Source organism: Nomascus leucogenys, chromosome 8 (assembly GCF_006542625.1).
Source record: "Nomascus leucogenys isolate Asia chromosome 8, Asia_NLE_v1, whole genome shotgun sequence".
In the NCBI taxonomy this organism is placed as follows: domain Eukaryota; kingdom Metazoa; phylum Chordata; class Mammalia; order Primates; family Hylobatidae; genus Nomascus; species Nomascus leucogenys.
Window position 1 is genome coordinate 589,607 of NC_044388.1, and position 18,539 is coordinate 608,145.

At 43.9% G+C, this 18,539-nt stretch overlaps 1 protein-coding gene across 2 annotated transcripts in view; it reads right to left on the reverse strand.

The window, feature by feature from the left end:
- Positions 1-2,154: 2,154 nt before the first annotated feature.
- Positions 2,155-18,539, reverse strand: part of SLC4A8 (solute carrier family 4 member 8) — a 91,916-nt gene continuing 75,531 nt past the window's right edge. Inside the window, exons 23-25 of one of the 2 annotated variants that reach the window (XM_003252123.2) lie at positions 13,789-13,880; positions 11,975-12,070; positions 2,155-10,488 (exon numbers count right to left, since the gene is read on the reverse strand). In XM_003252123.2, the coding sequence (XP_003252171.1) occupies positions 10,476-10,488; positions 11,975-12,070; positions 13,789-13,880 (201 nt within the window). In that variant the 3' untranslated portion in view covers positions 2,155-10,475. Of the gene's footprint in view, positions 10,869-11,974; positions 12,071-13,788; positions 13,881-18,539 lie in introns of both variants that reach the window. The other variant, XM_030816530.1, reaches the window with a different exon arrangement.

Sequence of the window (18,539 nt, forward strand, 5' to 3'; positions counted from 1 at the left end):
TGTGCCTCTGTGTCTTTATAATTAAACACAAGCAAAAGGTAAAAGGGGTAATTCTGTAGCCAGGTCTGTAACGGGGAACAGGCTTTGGACATCACTAAGATGACTAGACACATCCTTACTATGTCTCTCTGGCCCTTGTTTTCTTCTAGGGGAAACGAAGTCGCAACCCTGACAAGGAACACCCTTCACCTGCCATATTCTTTATCACTTCACTCTCACTCTTCCCTGGTTGGCCCAAAGGTGGCTTCAGACCCAAAGGCCCCTAACCCCTAGGCTGGCCAGGGACCTACAGTGTGGCCTGCTGAGAAATGACGAGCAATTGCATTCTCCGTCTTGGGAATCTGACTTTGGAAATACAGAGGCAATGAAGCTGTGAAGAGTGGGGGTTGAAGCGGAAAGAATCTGGAGTTGGTTAAGGCTGTGATAATCTAGGCAGGAGAAGCTGACATTGTAGCAGAGCTGAGTATTACAGAGTGGAGAGCTGGAAGTGAAGCAGACACAGAAGAGCCTGGTCAAGGCAGAGGAGAAGCATTGTGGCAGCTGACGTTCAGCCCTGCCTGCAAAGAAGAATCATCTGGAGAGGGTTTCACAGATATTGGCACCTGGCTCCCCTCCAGAGAGTCTATGTAATTGGTGTACAGTGGGACTCAGGTACTGATGCGTTAGAAATCTCCCCACTGACCTTCAGAGGAGTTTCTTGGCCTCCCAGCATCCCTGCTGCTGAGGTTCGTGGCCCTCTGCACTCCGGCTCCAGCTCTGCAGAGGCCCCGTGGTGCAGGTTCTCCTGGGCCCACTGGCAGTCACTTTGGGACACGTAATCACTCGCAACTCCTGCCTATCCTTTGCTAACAGGACCCTGATTTTGTACAAGTATTAGAGCAGCAAAATGGTTACAGAAGATGGGCCCGACCCCACAGGATGCGTCTAATGGGTTCAAACCAAACATGATAATCCCATTCCCCTTTTCCCATCTTAGAAATGAGTATGTGATTCAGTTCCAACCAATGACATAGGAGGAAGTGGCCTTTTGGGAAAGATTTTCCCCTTTTTAGAGAGAGAATGGGGGAAGCTAGAAAACCCTCTCAGCCTATCTGCATTTGGAAGTTATGCTGCAGATGTGACACCTGGAGCTTCAGGAGCCATCTTGTGACTATGAGGGGAAAACCCAAGAGAACTGCAGAGAAGCTGACCAGAGCCCTGATAGGATTATTGCTGAATTAACCAACCCAGGAATCACCTACCTCCAAATTTTTTATTGCTTACTATGTGCTTACCATGAGCCAGGTGCTGTTGTAAGCACTTTTCTCATATCAATTAATGGAATCCTTAACAACCCTGAGTGTGAAAACGATACACGTCATCTCTCTGCACTTGTACCCCAGCCCCTCCACAGTCCAAGGCATCAGAACTGGCTCTGTTTCCTGCAGGAGCAGCCTTCCCATGCTCTACTCAATGCAATCTAAGCGTGTCTCTCTGTGAGACAAAGGGCATGATGTGTGTACTGTTGGGATAAAGAATAGCCAAAAGATAGCAAAAGGCCTCAGAACTAGTGAGCTCTCTGTCTGTAGGCCACAGGCTGTGCTGGCACTGGGTGTGTAATAAATGTCCACACGGTGCCACACGTTCAGGACGTTCTCAGTGGGTGCCTTTCTTGGCACTCAATAAAGCTGCTGCTGGGCTCCCTCACCCTTTCCTTTCACCCCCTCACTGGCCACTCCACTATCCCTCCATTGCTTCCCTCTCCCCCTCTTCTCTAAGTCTCCAACAATGGGATATCAGAGGAAGAGAAACACAACATGCCTCCCTCACCCAAAAAAGCCAACTCTGGCGTGACCGCAGATTTTTAAAATCTGAATTTCTAGGCAGCAGAGTCCCTAAATATTAACAAGTACTCTCATCAGCCTGTTGTATCTTCAGAATGAGCTTCCTTTTCAGGCTGTCTGTTCCGCCAACATAAGCTTAGCCATCCCATGAGAGACGCCCTGACAGCCTCCTTCATGCTCTGCACCAGGGAGATGCACACATCCCTCCTAGGCACTCTCAGCAGTCACCACGCCTTTCTTCCCCCATCTTCACACTCTCATTCACACGCTCTGAAATTGGTCAGCATTGGCTCAGCCCCTTCATTTGGACTCAAAGAACACCACAGGTGCAAACAGTTTACACAGACTTTATTTTTCACCCATTGAGGTGAGCACACAAAAATCTAGGCAGGCAGAGGTCTATGAGATGCAGTGTCACAATTACCTGCCCTGGTTCACAGACACAGACCACGAGACTCGGTGGTGAGGGAAAGGGGTCTTGTTCTTACCACAAATTGCTATGGGATTATCACAATGACACATTTATTCCTGGTTCTATTTACATCACGGAGTGTGGAGAGGGTACATTTCTTACACTAAAAATATATACTTTGGAATCTCTAAAACAAAAAAATATCTCTATCTCTACATGAGACCCACTAGAAAGAAGAACATAGAAAACAAGGGAAATGTACCAGCACCTCGAGTTGTCCCCTTCCGAGGGAAGGTTGCTCTGTTCTCCACCTGACACCATTAGCTTGGAAGGGCAGCCAAATCTAACCAATCAGACAGACAGACACAGATAAACAAGAGGGAGGCTTTATGATCCTAGAGGAGTGAATATAGGAGAAAGGAAGGAGGAGGAGGATTTTGGCCTCTTCTACAAAAGGAGTAATTGCACAATCAGTTTGGTGCTTCTGTTTCCAGCATTATTGCACATGTGAAAAGCCTGCATGTTGAAGTCAATTGCAAACCTGCTAAGTGAAGCCCAAGCTCCGCTGATTTCTGCTGGGCTCAGAAAAGTGCCGTGAGTGGGTTCTCTCTCTCAAGAAATATTAATGCCATCAGCTAGAAGAAAAAGTTCTGTATTCTGCAATGCTGAAACTGGGTTAGGTTTAAGAAAAATGCTATTCCTTTTCTCTTCAGAAGGATCAGAAACCATTCCCTTCCCTTTGAGCACAGAATCTCCTAAAAGAATTATGCCTATGGATGAATCATTCCACTTTCTGAATTTCCCTGTTGAAAAGGTTCATATAACACTCCTTTCCTCTTTTCACACTTCAAGCAGTAATGTAGTTCCTTTACATCTCTTTTGGTTATGAATATTACCCTCCTTTCTGATGAAAAGATGTTAACTGACTCAACTGCCATTCTCTATAATTAATATTAAGAGACCGAGAGAACCAAGAATCATAAAGGATAGGCTTAGTAGAAAATCATTTCTATTTGGCTTTGAAATGTGCTTTTCTGCTTACACTGAAATATGGATGAAACTGAAGCCTTGAGAATTCTTAGTCCCTCACCCTAAATAGGGGAAATAACCATAAAGTCTCCTTTCAAAAAAGCCCCGGGACTGTCCAACTCCTCACCATTCTCACCAACCCCAGCTGGTGGTGGTTTTAGGACCTCTGACCTAGAACTTCTTTCCTCCAAAGAACTTGACAGACTGAGGAAAAGGCAGAAAAGAGAGGTGAAAGGGGTGCTTGAAAAAGCCGAGACAGTAAAGGAGGGAGGAACTTGGACGATGTCTCATTTGGCCACCTCGGGTCTGCTGAAAGGACTTCTACCTAATGGCAGGCCCAACACCTATGACCAGAAGAAAGTCAAAAGAGCTGAGAGGTTCAGTGCAAGGTTCCTGGATGCCCTGCTAGGATGTGGCTTGGAAACCTGAGAAGTTCAAGGAAAATCCAGGAAGAAATTGGCAAAGACAACTGTAAAGTCCTGGAAGGAGGTGCTGACTTCCTTACAAAATAAATTTAGAGAAGCTGATAAAGCGACAGAGAGAATACATTGATAGCATTTCTGATGCTCGTTGAAAAAGCCAGGGGCTCTGGGGCCAAGCCTACTCCTATGCGTCAGGAAAACTCGAGACTCAGAACATGGACATTGAAATCAACAGAGAAGATGCAGGGAGAATTACTAATTCCTTTACTAAGAGGGAAGTCTGGAGAGTTGAGTGGGTAGAAAATAAAGTAGGACTAAGAACTATCTCTTTTGAACAACCAGAAACTACAGATTCCCCAAGCCAGAAACTTCTTGAAGGTCACAGCTGTCATAGTCTGAGATCTCAACCAGGCCTGGGACTTAGCAGACACCAGAATTTTATCAAACATTTATGATTAATTTAAAAGCCAATCACTGGCTGGGCGCGGTGGCTCAAGCCTGTAATCCCAGCACTTTGGGAGGCCAAGGCGGGTGGATCATGAGGTCAAGAGATCGAGACCATCCTGGCCAACATGGTGAAACCCCGTCTCTACTAAAAATACAAAAATTAGCTGGGCATGGTGGTGCGCGCCTATAGTCCCAGCTACTCGGGAGGCTGAGGCAGGAGAATCACTTGAAGCCAGGAGGCGGAGGTTGCAGTGAGCTGAGATCGTGCCATTGCACTCCAGCCTGGCGACAAAGCGACAGAGCGAGACTCCATCTCAAAAACGAAAAACAAAAAACAAAAGCCAATCACATCCCAGACTAAGAGAAACAGTGACTCTTCACACTGTCTTTTAGAAATATATGGTTTACTACCCCACTACCCCAAATCCAGGTCTCTACACATAAAGAGATGGGGACAGGAGCTGTATGTGGAAAGATCACATCTCTTGGCAATCCTGTCTTCAGAAGTTGGAAGTCACATCTAGCCACAAAGAGCCAGGCTGTGTTTTCTGCAACCAAATATATTTGGCAATTTCACAGTATATTTCTGCTGGTCTTCACCTTCTCTCCAGACCTACCCTTCCCTAAAAGTTATGGCTAGCAAGTAATCCACCCATTTAGTAAGTCCAGTTGTTTTCATTTAGAGCTAAGATCCCACCCACCATCATTTTCTCAAATCTCTGGCCTACCTCCCTTCCTACCTCTATACCACAAGCTTATCAGGGCATTGGTCTGCCAACACTCAAACTGTTTCTGAAATCTCCCATTGTCATAAAAGAGGTGCACCACTTCCCTGGCCCAAGCAAATGTGGACATGGAAATCACCTAACTACCTGCCTTGCTTTCCACTCCTAAATTTGTTTCTCCTTCATGCTGAGTTTAAACATCTTTTCCCATAGACGAATCTGTATTTGTTCTCAAACTACTCTTATCAGAGAAATCCGAGATGGGAACCCCCGAGATGGGAGAATGGCCATATTTTTTTAATGTCCCTCCAGATAGGTACACAAAGACTGGTAATAACAATGAAATCTTATGGCTACACTCTTATTTGTCAACATACACACATGAAAATGCACATGTGTGCACACACACCCACACACCCACTGCTGCTGCTTCACCTCTACTCATTTCCTACCCCAAACACTGCCCACCTTGACTGTTTCGCCACAGTCACCAGCCACAGACCTAAGCAAGAAAGCAGCCAGGACTCGGGTTGAGTGTTTGGTGGAAGCTGGACAAGAGGAGGGAGTAAGAGTAGGGAATGGTTCCTACCACAGAGATGAAGCAATGAGGCTGGCTATTGTTTGAGAAAAATTTAATGGCCTAAAAGGGTTGGCATGGCCTTCAAAAGTAACTAACAGACCCAGCCAAAGGAAACCAAAAGAGGTCCCCTCAAGATATGGAGCACACATCAGTCTCCATATCCTTTGGGGAAAGCCTCCTACTTATTCCAGTGCAAGTCACAGGTGCCACGCCCCCTACAGCAGAGGGCCATATTCCAGCCTTGTTAATACTGTAATGTGTGGCACCACCATACCAAATTAACAACGTGCACAATGATTGTGTCCAGCATCATATCATCACTACGGCAACCTGTTGATGATAATGTAAGCCAAGCTGACAGAAGGTCTGTAAGCTGGTTACCAGCGGGATATGGAACAGACACATGCAAAATTCCAACAGTCCTGGATGACACAGCTCATAGGCTTGGATTATATCATGCAACACTACGTACTCTTAGTGCTCTTTACAGAGATTCGAGAGATAACACCTATGCAAGGGCTGTTGAAAACAGATTTAATACATTCAAAGCTGCTGCAGGAACCAGTGACACACACATCAATTGCCCACAGCTTGGTGTTTCTGCCTATGTTGCAAAAAAGGGGGGATACCCTGGTGTCATAAAAGCCTGATTGCAATACTGTCTGAAAAAGTTGGAGGATCTGGACAACCACTAGTGGTTCAGGTTCATCAAGTGGCCCAAGAGTCACAGATGACAACACTTGTGATGATAAATAACTTCCTTAAAGATTTCGAGGCCAGGCGCAGTGGCTCACGCCTGTAATCCCAGCACTTTGGGAGGCCGAGGTGGGTGGATCACCTGAGGCCAGGAGTTTCAGACCAGCCTGGCCAACATAGTGAAACCTCATCTCTACTAAAATACAAAAATTAGCTGGGCGTGGTGGTGCGCACCTGTAATCCTAGCTACTCGGGAGGCTGAGGCAGGAGAATCACTTGAACCCAGGAGACAGAAGTTGCAGTGAGATGAGATCGCACCACTGCACTCCAGCCTGGGCGACAGAGTGAGACTTTGTCTCAAAAAAAAAAAAAAATTATGACTCCACACTCATTTTGATTCCAGGAGTAACTGAGGAAATCCCCAAATTCAGAGATGCTTGGAGATCCCTTGAGAAAGCCATCAGTCCCATGTGGTTTCCCTGTGTGAAGGCAATTTGCCATCCAGATGCTGTGAAAATCACCATGACAGCCTTGCCTTGCCTCCGCAGCACCGTACCATGCCTCAGAAACAAGCTCCACCATGAGAAATTACCACCAAGGAAAACCAGTTCCAGGAAGAATTCCTGAAACTAAGCTCAAGGATGCATCTGCTGAAAGCTCAGACAGGTTGGCCAATCAACATTCACAGATAAGCAATGGGAAATCCTGCAATCATGTGGACTGACCCATGAAATCATCCAGGCAACTCCTGGAGACAAAAAAAAGAAGAAGAGAATCACCATCATCTGCAACAGGCGACAGTCCATAGGGACACAAAGATTTTTAAAAAATCTTTTTTTTTAAAGAGATCCAACAATCAGCTAATGAGTCAAAGGCCACAATCAGTATCCAGTGAGAAGCAATGTCAGACCACGAGGATGACAGGAAATCACCACGCCCAAAAGGACCGGACTAGACAAAACCACCCATGCCCCGTGAGCACTTGCCATAAGAGATCCTGGTGCCATCTCTTTCTCTAGCCACACAGGAGGAGGGCTGCACTTCCAAGACAGTTTCAACTGAAGAGGTTACCCTTAAAGTCTCTTGCATGAAAAGAAAGAGAGGGGACAAAGTTGAGTCTGATGTCAGTAGTGAACTGGCTGAAACACTAGATTGATCTGGCATCTTATAGACGGCAAGTTTGATACAGTGTACTTGGCCTTTGACATATTAGCAAGCATAATTGAGAAAAAATTCAAGATCCTTGATGGAAAGGTCGAGAAACTTCAAACTGATATATCATTCATGCATTCGAGAGCCATCAAGGAATATCTCCTATTGGGAAGTTTCTGTTTTTGTTTTGGTTTGTTTTTTTTTTTGAAATGGAGTCTTGCTCTGTCACCCAGGCTGGAGTGCAGTGGTGCAATCTCGGCTCATGGCAAGCTCCACCTCCCGGGTTCACGCCATTCTCCTCCCTCAGCCTCCTGAGTAGCTGGGACTACAGGCGCCTGCCACCACGCCCAGCTGATTTTTTTGTATTTTTAGTAGAGACAGGGTTTCACCATGTTAGCCAGGATGGTCTCGATCTCCTGACCTCGTGATCCGCCGACCTCGGCCTCCCAAAGTGCTGGGATTACAGGCGTGAGCCACTGCGCCTGGCTGGGAAGTTTTATCCTGCATCACTTGCAGGGATATCAGACCCTCCTCTAGCTGTCCTCGTACCAGCTGTGCAGGCTGCTGGAACCACTATTGGGACCTACAATCCCTAGAGTGACTGGTGACCACCATGCACAAAGGTGAACTGCAACTGTACGGAGGCAACCGAGCACCACACCCACAGAGCCAGGCTCATCCAACCCATTCGCCCAATCCCAACCATCACCTCGTGGCAAAACCACCCAAATCCCTTCCCATCTTCACTCACAATCTCCCCCATCGAGTTCGCCCCAACAACACACCAAATTATATATTTTTTAAAGTAGCTAACATTCCTAAGGCGCAGTGATCTGGGAGGGTCTAGCTCGAGAAGTACCCTAAAGTGCACAGGTGGTCCTATACCTGCACTACACAGAGTTAATGAAGGCTCCTCCCCTCAAGCAGTCAAGGCAGCACAAGACATCAGTGTGTTAGGAGAGGCATTTTTCTGAGTGATACTCTCACCCAGTTTTGATACACTCCTTACAGCTGTTCTGAGGCTAGGGAAAGAGGTGAAATGGTCATCAACCCCACCACACAGAGGTGGCAGGAAAAGATAGGAGGGTCAAGATAGAGCAAGAAAGGGGAGATGTTCTCCGGGAACAATGAAGATGAAAAAGGGGCAAGCTCAAGGAGGCAGCCAGAGAGGGACAAGGGAGAAGTCTGCAAGAAAGCTTATCCTCCTGACAGGCTGCCTGTTAATTCGTCCCAATTAGGCAGGTAAATGAGTACAATTACTATAGTTATCCTAAAGTGCTAAAATGTGAAGCTTTGGCTCATGAAGATTTTAATGCCCATATAGGTTCTAAGAAGCATGACCTATCCTGTCTGCACCATATATATATGAAAGGAAGCTAAGGCTGTGCCCAAAACAGCCTTGTGATAGAAATGAGACAAACCAGGAACAATACCCACGATTCAAAGGAACATCATTTTAATATCTGAAAGTAGCATAATGTTCAGCCAATAGGCATTGGTGCAACCATACATACTGCTTGTTTACAGCAGGCATCCCTTCTGAGTGGCTGGCATCTGTCCTGTACCAGTTGTTAAAATATTTTGAAAATCATCTCTGTATTAAAATAATTGTGGCCCCATGAGATAGGGAATATGAAATAAATGAAGGATTCCTTTAACATCAAAGGTCTTTAGAGTAAGACTAGAATACATTAGTATATTTTAAAAGTCTAAGGAATGCAAAATTCAATAAAGTGATATAACCAACCCTTCACCTAAGAAAGAAAAACACATCGGGGAACTTCCCACTGTACAAAGATTTTCCAGGATGGAAAACTAACATGATAGAGTTATCTGGGTGCTAATGGGCTTGCTAGTTACATTCTGTGCACAAAGGAGGGAAAGGTTTATAAGCACTGGATCCCAAATACTTTACATTCATTGCAACATAGAAGAGAAGAGAAAAACTATAAATGTAGTTTTAAATTAAATACCAAAACTAATTTCACCACTTACAGTTCATTTCCCAGTGTGACTTTTTGCATCTGAGAGCCAGAATGTTTGTTAACCAAAAGAAATCCATGATGATGAAGAAACCACATGGCTGAAGGTGATTTTGGTCCATTGAACTGATGATCGTTCACTACTAAGGCAGCTAAGGAGACAGTACGTAAGCACTTGGATCTCGCCAGGATGGAATTGGAATGTATCCTCAAGAGACAGCAGCAAGAAATCGAAGAGTCCCGCAAAATGGCCAATAAAAACATCATATCCTCCTTTCTATTCACAAACAACTATTATCAAATCTTTCCCAGATATCTAGAAAGCAGACACTATGACAAATCTTCAGGCTAGGAAGTCCTTCCTGGTATCTAAACTAATTCCGTCTGTTGCAATCTAAACTCAATCTCTTACTCTATCCTCAATGAAAACCAAGAGACGCTGCTCATCCTCACTTACTGTTGATTTTCCCTGGATCCCTTTCCTATCTAAGCGACACAACTCAAATGTCCCTTCTTGGCCCTTGTATCATCCAAGGTTCTTGCCAGTTATGCAGGCTGCTGCTAGGGAGTGATGGAGATGCACCCAGGTCAGAGGCATCTTCCTGGCTGTGGTGGCAGGCACTGCCAATGCCCAGATCATGGATCTTCCTGGTAGCCGACTCCTGACAACCTCTGGGTCTGACCAGCATCCCCCAGGGGAGGTAATCAAACCAAGGCCCAGGGCTGCCTAGGAGCCTGCAGACACTAAGAGCACTGGAGAGCCAGAGAGGATGTCCTCTCTGATCCCCTCCTACTCCCCACTCCATCCTTTAGGAAGAGGGACCTCACTGAAGGACTCCTCAGTGGCAGAATGAATCCATATGGCTTGGCAGGCCAGCAGAGAATTTCACAGAAAACGTCTGGAAAATGGGAAGCTAGGTCTTCAATGGTGGCCGTTCTAAACAGAAAAAGAAGGAAGAGAAGAACCAACAGGAGGTGGTCTTCTGCTTCCACATTCACATCTGGTGACTGGCTGCTGCTATGGGGATAGCTGGATGCCCTCCAATGCACACCAAGAATAACTGAATGCTTCGGCATGGCTTTGAGATGACCAAGGACAGGGCCAGACTTGGTCTTGCTTCTTCTCTGAGAGACTCGCCATTTTCTCTGTAACCAGAACTTCCCTGAGGCACCACACGGCCCAAATCTTCCATCCCAGCAAAGACTCTTAGTTGAAGAGACTGAATAAAAGTGTTACAATTAGACAAAAAGGGAACATATGATTCATTCCTCCTTTTGACACAATACTTTGAAGATGTCACCACAATTTGGATCTGGCTATATTTTAAGTTCATTTACAAGTAGGCTAGTTCTCAACTAAAAATAACCACGTGCGTTATATACATCTCGACAGCTGCCTGGATTTTCCTCCGAAGGAAACAAGATTCTATATTTCACTCACATTCAGCAGAGATTCATTTTAACCCATTCGATGAAGACATAAATCACCACTACCACCCACTGGTGGCTGTGACTTTTCAGAGCACTTCAATTTCTCCTCGGAGCAGCCTCAGGAGTGGGGCAGTTAGTTATTATTATCTCCATTTTCCTGCTGAGTAAACTGAACACCAGAAACAGTGGTCTGTCAAGTTATACATGGAATTAATCGAAGGACCAGGTTTCCTAATTCCTAGCTTTTTTTTAACTAGAAAAGTTGACTTTAAGAAGGCCTGAGATTTTGTCTTCAGTTATTTACTTATATTTAAATGGTATTTGGACTAAATTATTCAAGAAATTTTGGCATATAGCCTACCTCAATGCAGGCAAAAATGCCTCAAGTTCTTCCATTTTCTTCATTAACCTGATTAAGGTTGATCTATGCTATTAGTAAATGATATACAGTATTTGGTTTCAACACAGAAAAACAGTTACGGCCGGGTGCAGTGGCCCACGCCTGTAATCCCAGCACTTTGGGAGGCCAAGGTAGGAGGATCGCTTGAGTCCAGGAGTTCCAGACCAGCCTGGGCAACACAGTAAATCCTCATCTCTATAAAAATACAAAAGTTAGCTGGCAGGGGTGGCATGCACCTGTACTCCCTACTTGGAAGGCTGAGGCAGAAGGATTGCTTGAGCCTGCATGGCAGAGATTACAGTGAGCTGAGATTGTGCCATTGCACTCCAGCCTGGGAGACAGAGAGTGACCGTCTCAAAAAAACAAAAAAAGAAAAAAAGGAAAAGAAAAAATTAGAAAGAAAAAAAAAGTTACAATTTAATATTTCAAATATCTTTACTTGTTGTTAGTTCTCATTATGTAATAAGGTAAATAGGTTAAAGAATGTATCAGTACTATCAACACTATCTGAATATTTTAGCAATTTTCTACTTTTTGTGGTTGCAGTAACCAGAGACATGCCCTTTAGATTCTGAAAGAGAACTAGAAAGAGGATTAAAGGAAATAAACAGGCAAAGCAAATTTATATGCCAAAATAATCCCTTCCTGACCTTGGACCTGTGTAAACGGGCTGCTTGAAACACCCTGACCAAATATTTAGAAAACATTTTTTCTTTTCTAAGGCTTATAGCTATTCTTATGTGGTTAACGGCAGTTCCTGGAAGTGCTATTTATTACACAAATTCCATTTTACAACTAAAACACATTTTACCTTCAATATTGCCATTGTCAAAAGCCAGAAATAAGTAAAAATCAGATGTTACAGTTCTCTTTACCTCTTTTCCTTTGCATTTCCAGAATTCATACTGAGAGCTTTCCAGACTGTAGTTTTAGGCATTTCATCAGATATATTAATCTCAGAGGGGTCACATCTGAAATCAATGATTAGGACAGTGAATGTCAGACATACAAGTAAAATACATACCGCAGTCTATAATGATCACTGTCCCACAGAAGGGAGAGGATGGGGTTTGAGACCACGCAGCCAACAGCTCTCAGGAATTCTGGGAACAAGATGGTGTCTGATCTTTCTTCTGCAGCCACTGAAGTTGGAATGGGAAGAGGCAAGGTGGCCCATGAGGTGGTGCTGAAAGCTGGGCTGATGTGCCAGGTGGCGGCCAGTCCTGCCCCCACAACTGTGCACTCCTCCGAAGGGCCTCACTGGAGATGTTGCTGACAACGCTATGATACCAACAGTGCAGCCTCAGGAACTACCACTTACTGAGCACTTGCTGTATGCCAGCCACTTTTCATTCATTTTCCCATTTAAACGGCCAAATCTCTTCTATTCATAGTTCACAAAGGACTTTCCTAATATCTTAACTATCATAGCGACAGAGATTATTAACATCCTCATTTTGAAGGTGCAGAAATGAAAGCTCTCAGAGCTAAGTGACTATCCAAGGTCAAACAACAGCAAGTAGAGAATCAAGACCTTGAACCCAGCCGTTGGTTTCCTAGAAACAGAATAGTTTGACGTTTTCTGCAAGCCAGATTATCTCCTTCTAAAATGCCAAGAGAGGAGGCAGCATCCTGTTAAAGGGAAAACATTCTTCCTACTTTGCCACCAAATAAATCAAGCTCATGGCTCCTTCCACAACAACACGTAGAAAGTTTATTAAGAACCAAGACTATTATTAAGAAAAAGACTGTCCTAATTTCCCCCACAGTATAAACCACAACCAACTCAATGATTCAGCAGTAAATTCTTCAGAATCTCAATGACCCAGATATCCTGCTGTCTTCCTTCTCTGCTCCCTCTTGACCTCTAGGTTTTTCAGCCTATGGTACCTAGAGGCACACAAATGCTATGTGCACCCCTTCCAATTCAGAAACAAGACACCAGGAGTAAAACCATGAATGGACCAATTTAGCTCCCTGTCATTTGTGGTGAGCAATAGGTTTGATAGAGAAAGGCGCTAAAATCATTGGCAGAAGTAAGGAATTTTCACGATCCCGGTTCAATTCCCCCTTGCTCCCAGAACTACAGACGCCACAAGCCAGGCTAATATTGACTATTTCTCCCTATCCCCAAAAGCTTGCCCAAGCATTGGATTTCATGCCTACTAGGCTGAGAACTCTCTGGAAATAAAGACCATATCCTTTTCATCTTTGGAAGGTGGCAAAGAAAGGCAGAAGGAGCACTGGTTTGAGGAATAGAAGAAGACCAGGGTTTGAATCCTAATCTTTCTATCCAGCAACATTGTAACTTTGGATAAATTACCTAAAACCCTCTAAGACTTAGTTTCTTCACTTATACAAATGTGGAGAGTGATATTCATGTAAGTACAGGTTAACTGACAACACGTAAGTAAACCCGTTAGCACAAAACCAGCACAAAGGAGGCACTCAGTACATTGGCTTTCTTACCTCTCTTCTTGTGATTCCCGTAACCTGATACAGTGCCTGGTACACAGCAGGTATTCAACGAACAATGAGATGGACAAGGTATTTTCACAGGATGGAACTGGGAGGCCGAATGTTTAGCTCTTTATGCTAGCAGCTGCATTTGTGACACCACCACCACCACAAAGCCAGAACACTTAGAGAACAACCCAAAAGTAAACTCCTTGGTGTTTGGAAGTTTTACCTGCAACTGATGTTCTTTCCAGGACTGCTTAGTAACTTCCTGCTCTCCAAGGGAAACTTGTCTCCCCCAATTTCTAACATTTTCTCGGCCTCCTGGAAGAAAAAGAAACATTATTATATCTTGGACCAAGTAAGACCATAAGTTCGTCAGCCCATTCTTCTACCACAATTTCTACCTAATTTCATTGTGCATTTATTATAAAGAATATAATTAGGTTCTTTCATAGATTTGAGTTACCACAAAATGAGAGACAACCAGATATTTATACATGTGGAATGGCATTCAAAAAAGAAAAAAAGAAAATGTCAATCTGAGTAAACCTCTAGATCTAATGACCAATTTACTACGAATATAGCAGAAAGAAGAACATTTTAAATGACACCAAGGAACACACTTAGCAAAATCTAAATGGTGAGAAGCCCTAGAGGTCAAAGACCCTGTTTCTTCAACTTTAAAAAAAATGGAAAGAGAACCCCTAAAAAGATTTAAGACAGATATCAACCAATTGCAATATATGGCTCTTCTTTGGATGCTAATTCAAATAAACAAATTGTTAACAATAAGAAGTCTTTTCTTTCTACTTTTGTAGGTTTAAAATAATCAATAAGGTAGGCCGGGCGTGGTGGCTCATGCCTATAATCCCAGCACTTTTGGAGGCTGAGGCGGGCAGATCATGAGGTCAGGAGATCGAGACCATCCTGGCTAACACGGTGAAACCTCGTTTCTACTAAAAATATAAAAAATTAGCCAGGTGTGGTGGGGGCGCCTGTAGTCCCAGCTACTCGGGAGGCTGAGGCAGGAGAATGGCGTGAAGCTGGGAGGCAGAGGTTGTGTCACTGTACTCCAGCCTGGGCAACAGAGTAAGATTCCATCTCAAAAAAAATAAAAATAAAATAATAAAATAATAATAGTCCATAAGGTAAAAGATCTCTACGAAGAGAACTACAAAACACTGCTGAAAGAGGTCAGGCTGGCTGGGTGCAGTGGCTCACGTCTGTAATCCCAGCACTTTGGGAGTCCCAGGTGGGTGGATCACGAGGTCAGGAGCTCAAGACCAGCCTGGCCAATATGGTGAAACCCCGTCTCTACTAAAAATACAAAAATTAGTAGGGCGTGGGCCAGGCACGGTGGCTCACGCCTTTAATCCCAGCATTTTGGGAGGCCGAGGTGGGCGGATCACGAGGTCAGGAGATCGAGACCACGGTGACACCCCATCTCTACTAAAAATACAAAAAATTAGCCGGGCATGGTGGCGGGCGCCTGTAGTCCCAGCTACTCGGGAGGCTGAGCCAGGAGAATGGCGTGAACCCGGGAGGCGGAGCCCGCAGTGAGCCGAGGTGGCGCCACTGCACTCCAGCCTGGGCGACAACAGAGCGAGACTCCGTCTCAAAAAACAAAAATTAGTCGGGCGTGGCGGTGCATGCCTGTAGTTCCAGCTGCTAGGGAGGCTGCGGCAGGAGAATCCTTGAACCTGGGAGGTGGAGGTTGCAGTGAGCCGAGATCACACCACTGCACTCCAGCCTGGGCGACAGAGCGAAAACTCCATCTCAAAAAAAAATAAAATAAAATGAGGTCAGGCACAGTGGCTCGTGCCTAAATCCCAGCACTTTGGGAGGCCAAGGCAGGCAGACCACTTGAGGTCAGGAGTTCGAGACCAGACTGGTCAACATGGCAAAACCTCATCTCTACTAAAAATACAAAAATTAGCCCAGGCATGATGGCAGGCACCTGTAATCCCAGCTACTCAGGAGGCTGAGGTAGGAGAATCGCTTGAACCCAGGAGCAGGAGGTTGTAGTGAGCTGAAATCACACCATTGCCCTCCAGCCTTGGCGACAGAGCAAGACTCTGTCTCAAAACAAACAAACAAAAAACACACTGCTGAAAGAAATCAGAGATGATTTCTTTTTCAGAGAATCATTTCTAATCTGACTTCTTTTTCAGAGAATCATCTCTGATTTCTTTCAGCAATGTTTTGTAGTTCTCTCTGTAGAGCGCTTTCATGTTTTTGATTAGGTATATTCCTAGGTATTTCATTTTCTTTGTGGCTACTGTAGTTAGGATTGTGTTCTTGGTTTGACTCTCAGCCTGGGTGTTATTGGTGCATAGAAGTGAAAGGGCAAAGGATATGAACAGACACTTCTTAAAAGAAGACGTACAAGCGGCCAACAAACATATTAAAAACTGGTCAACATCATGCATCATCAGAGATGCAAATCAGAACCACAAAGAGACTCCATTTCACATCAGTCAGAATAACTATTATTAAAAAGTCAAAAAATAACAGACGTTGGCATGATTGTGGAGAAAACTGAACACTTCTACACTGTTGGTGGGAATGCAAATTAGTTCAGCCCCTGTGGAAAGCAGTTTGGAGATTTCTCAAAGAACTAAAAATAGAACTAGCATTAGACCCAACAATCCCATTACTTGGTATATACCCAAAGGAAAATAAATTGTTCTGTCAAAAAGACATCTGCACTCATATATTTATTGCAGCACTATTAACAATAGCAAAGAAATGGAATCAACCAAGGTGCCCATCAATGGTGGATTGAATAAAGAAACTGTAGTTTCTTGGACTACTACGCAGCCATAAAGAGAAAAAACTATGTCCTTCGCAGCAACATGGATGCAGCTGGAGGCCAGTACCCTAAGTGAACTGACACACGAACAAAAAACCAAATAATGCATGTTCTCATTTACAAGTGGAGGCTAAACATTGGGTACACATGGACACAAAGATGGGAACAAAAAACACTGGGGATTCCAAAAGGCGGAAGGCAGGGGAAGGGTTGGAAAACTACCCATCGGTTACTATGTTCACTGCTTGGGTGACAGGATCATTAGAAGCCCAAAGCTCAGCATAACTCAGCACACCCATGTAACAAAGCTGCACGTGCCCTTAATCTAAAACAACTTTTTTTAGAAATCCATAATAAAATGTTTTCTTAGAAAATAATCCGGCTGGGCACCGTGGCTCATGCCTGTAATCCCAGTACTTTGGGAGGCCGAGGCGGGCGGATCATGAGGTCACGAGATCGAGACCATCCTGGCTAACACGGTGAAACCCGGTCTCTACTAAAAACACAAAAAATAAGCTGGGCGCAGTGGCAGGAGCCTGTAGTCCCGGCTACTCTGGAGAGGCTGAGGCAGGAGAATGGCGTGAACCCGGGAGGCGGAGCTTGCAGTGAGCCGAGATCGCGCCACTGCACTCTGGCCTGGGCGAAAGAGTGAGACTCCGTCTCAAAAAAAAAAAGAAAGAAAATAATCCCACTAATTTAAAGAAAATAATTACAGAGAAAAAACTATCTGTACAAAGATGTTTAAAGTAATATAAAACAATCGAAAATTTTAACAAAGGAAAAATATTTAAATTAAATATGAGATAATACTATAGAACATTATACATCCATTTAAAAAATAGGATCGTGATACAAATAGAAACATGAAAGTGTCTTATGAAATCAGGTTGAGGGGAAAAATCAGAATATATATGTGCTATATATATAAATACAAACTCACAATTACATAATTATCATAGTTATATGAAAACTATGTTAAAAAATTGAAAACAACATAAAGAAATGAACATGAATGTTGGCTATGAGGTAGAGAAATTTGGGGGTCAAGTCTTCATCTTTTTCTTTTCATTTCATTTAGCTTTTAAAATAATTTTATAAAGTAACACGTGATAACAAATATGTACTTACTTCAGGAATTTCGGAAAATAAGGAACATAATGTCTACCAGCCACTCAAACTTAACATCCAAAGGAGATCTCTTGATTTTCCTCCTAAACCTGCTGCTCTCCTTGGTCCTCCCCATCTTAATAAATAGCACAACCATTCATCCAATTGTTCAGTCCAAAAATCTGAGAGTCATACTTGATTCCTCTTTCACCCATGCCCACCATCATTAGCAAAACCCGTCAGCTCTATCTTCAAAATAAGTACCCAATTCAGCCACTTTCATCACCTCTACCTTAACATAAGCCACCCTCCCCTGTTGCCTGAGCTGCTGCCAGCCTCCTAGCTGGTCTCCCTGCTATCACTCTGTCCCTTTCAGTCTCACGGCTTTCTTGGTGTTCCTCAAACACACCAAGCTCATTCCTCCTCAAGACCTTTGCATTTTCTCTACCCCTGCCCTGGAATGTTCTTACTCCCAGATATTCTCATAATTTGCTTCTCACTTTATTCAGGTCTCTACTCAGATGTCTCCTCAGAAGTCATCTCTAATCACCCTAAATAAAGTAACTCCCTCACTCCCTACCTTCTTAAAACATATCACTACCTAAAATTATATATAATGTGTGTGTGTGTGTGTGTGTGTGTGTAGAATTATAGCACTATAACCAAGAAAACAAATATAGACTTGTTTGCTTGTTGACAGTGTCTCCTCCAAGAGAATGTAAGCTCCATGGGGTCAGTCAGGGACTCTCTCTGTCCTGTGTACTCTACTGTATCTGGAACAGTGACCAACACAGTAAGGATTCAGTAAATATGGAGGAAGGAAATTAATCAAAAAATGTATAATCTTACCAACTGGAGAGACATAGAGAACCACAATAAACATTCTGGTGTATTTTCTTCCAATCTTTTTCATGTGTGTGGGGGGTGCATGCATGCACGTGTGTGTGTGTGTACAGTATGTGTATATGTATATGTTTTAGTAAAAGTGAGATTCTTTGACAGTCTTACTGTATGCTCCATTTTATATTCTCTATGTTTTTCACATCAAATGTCAGAAACAT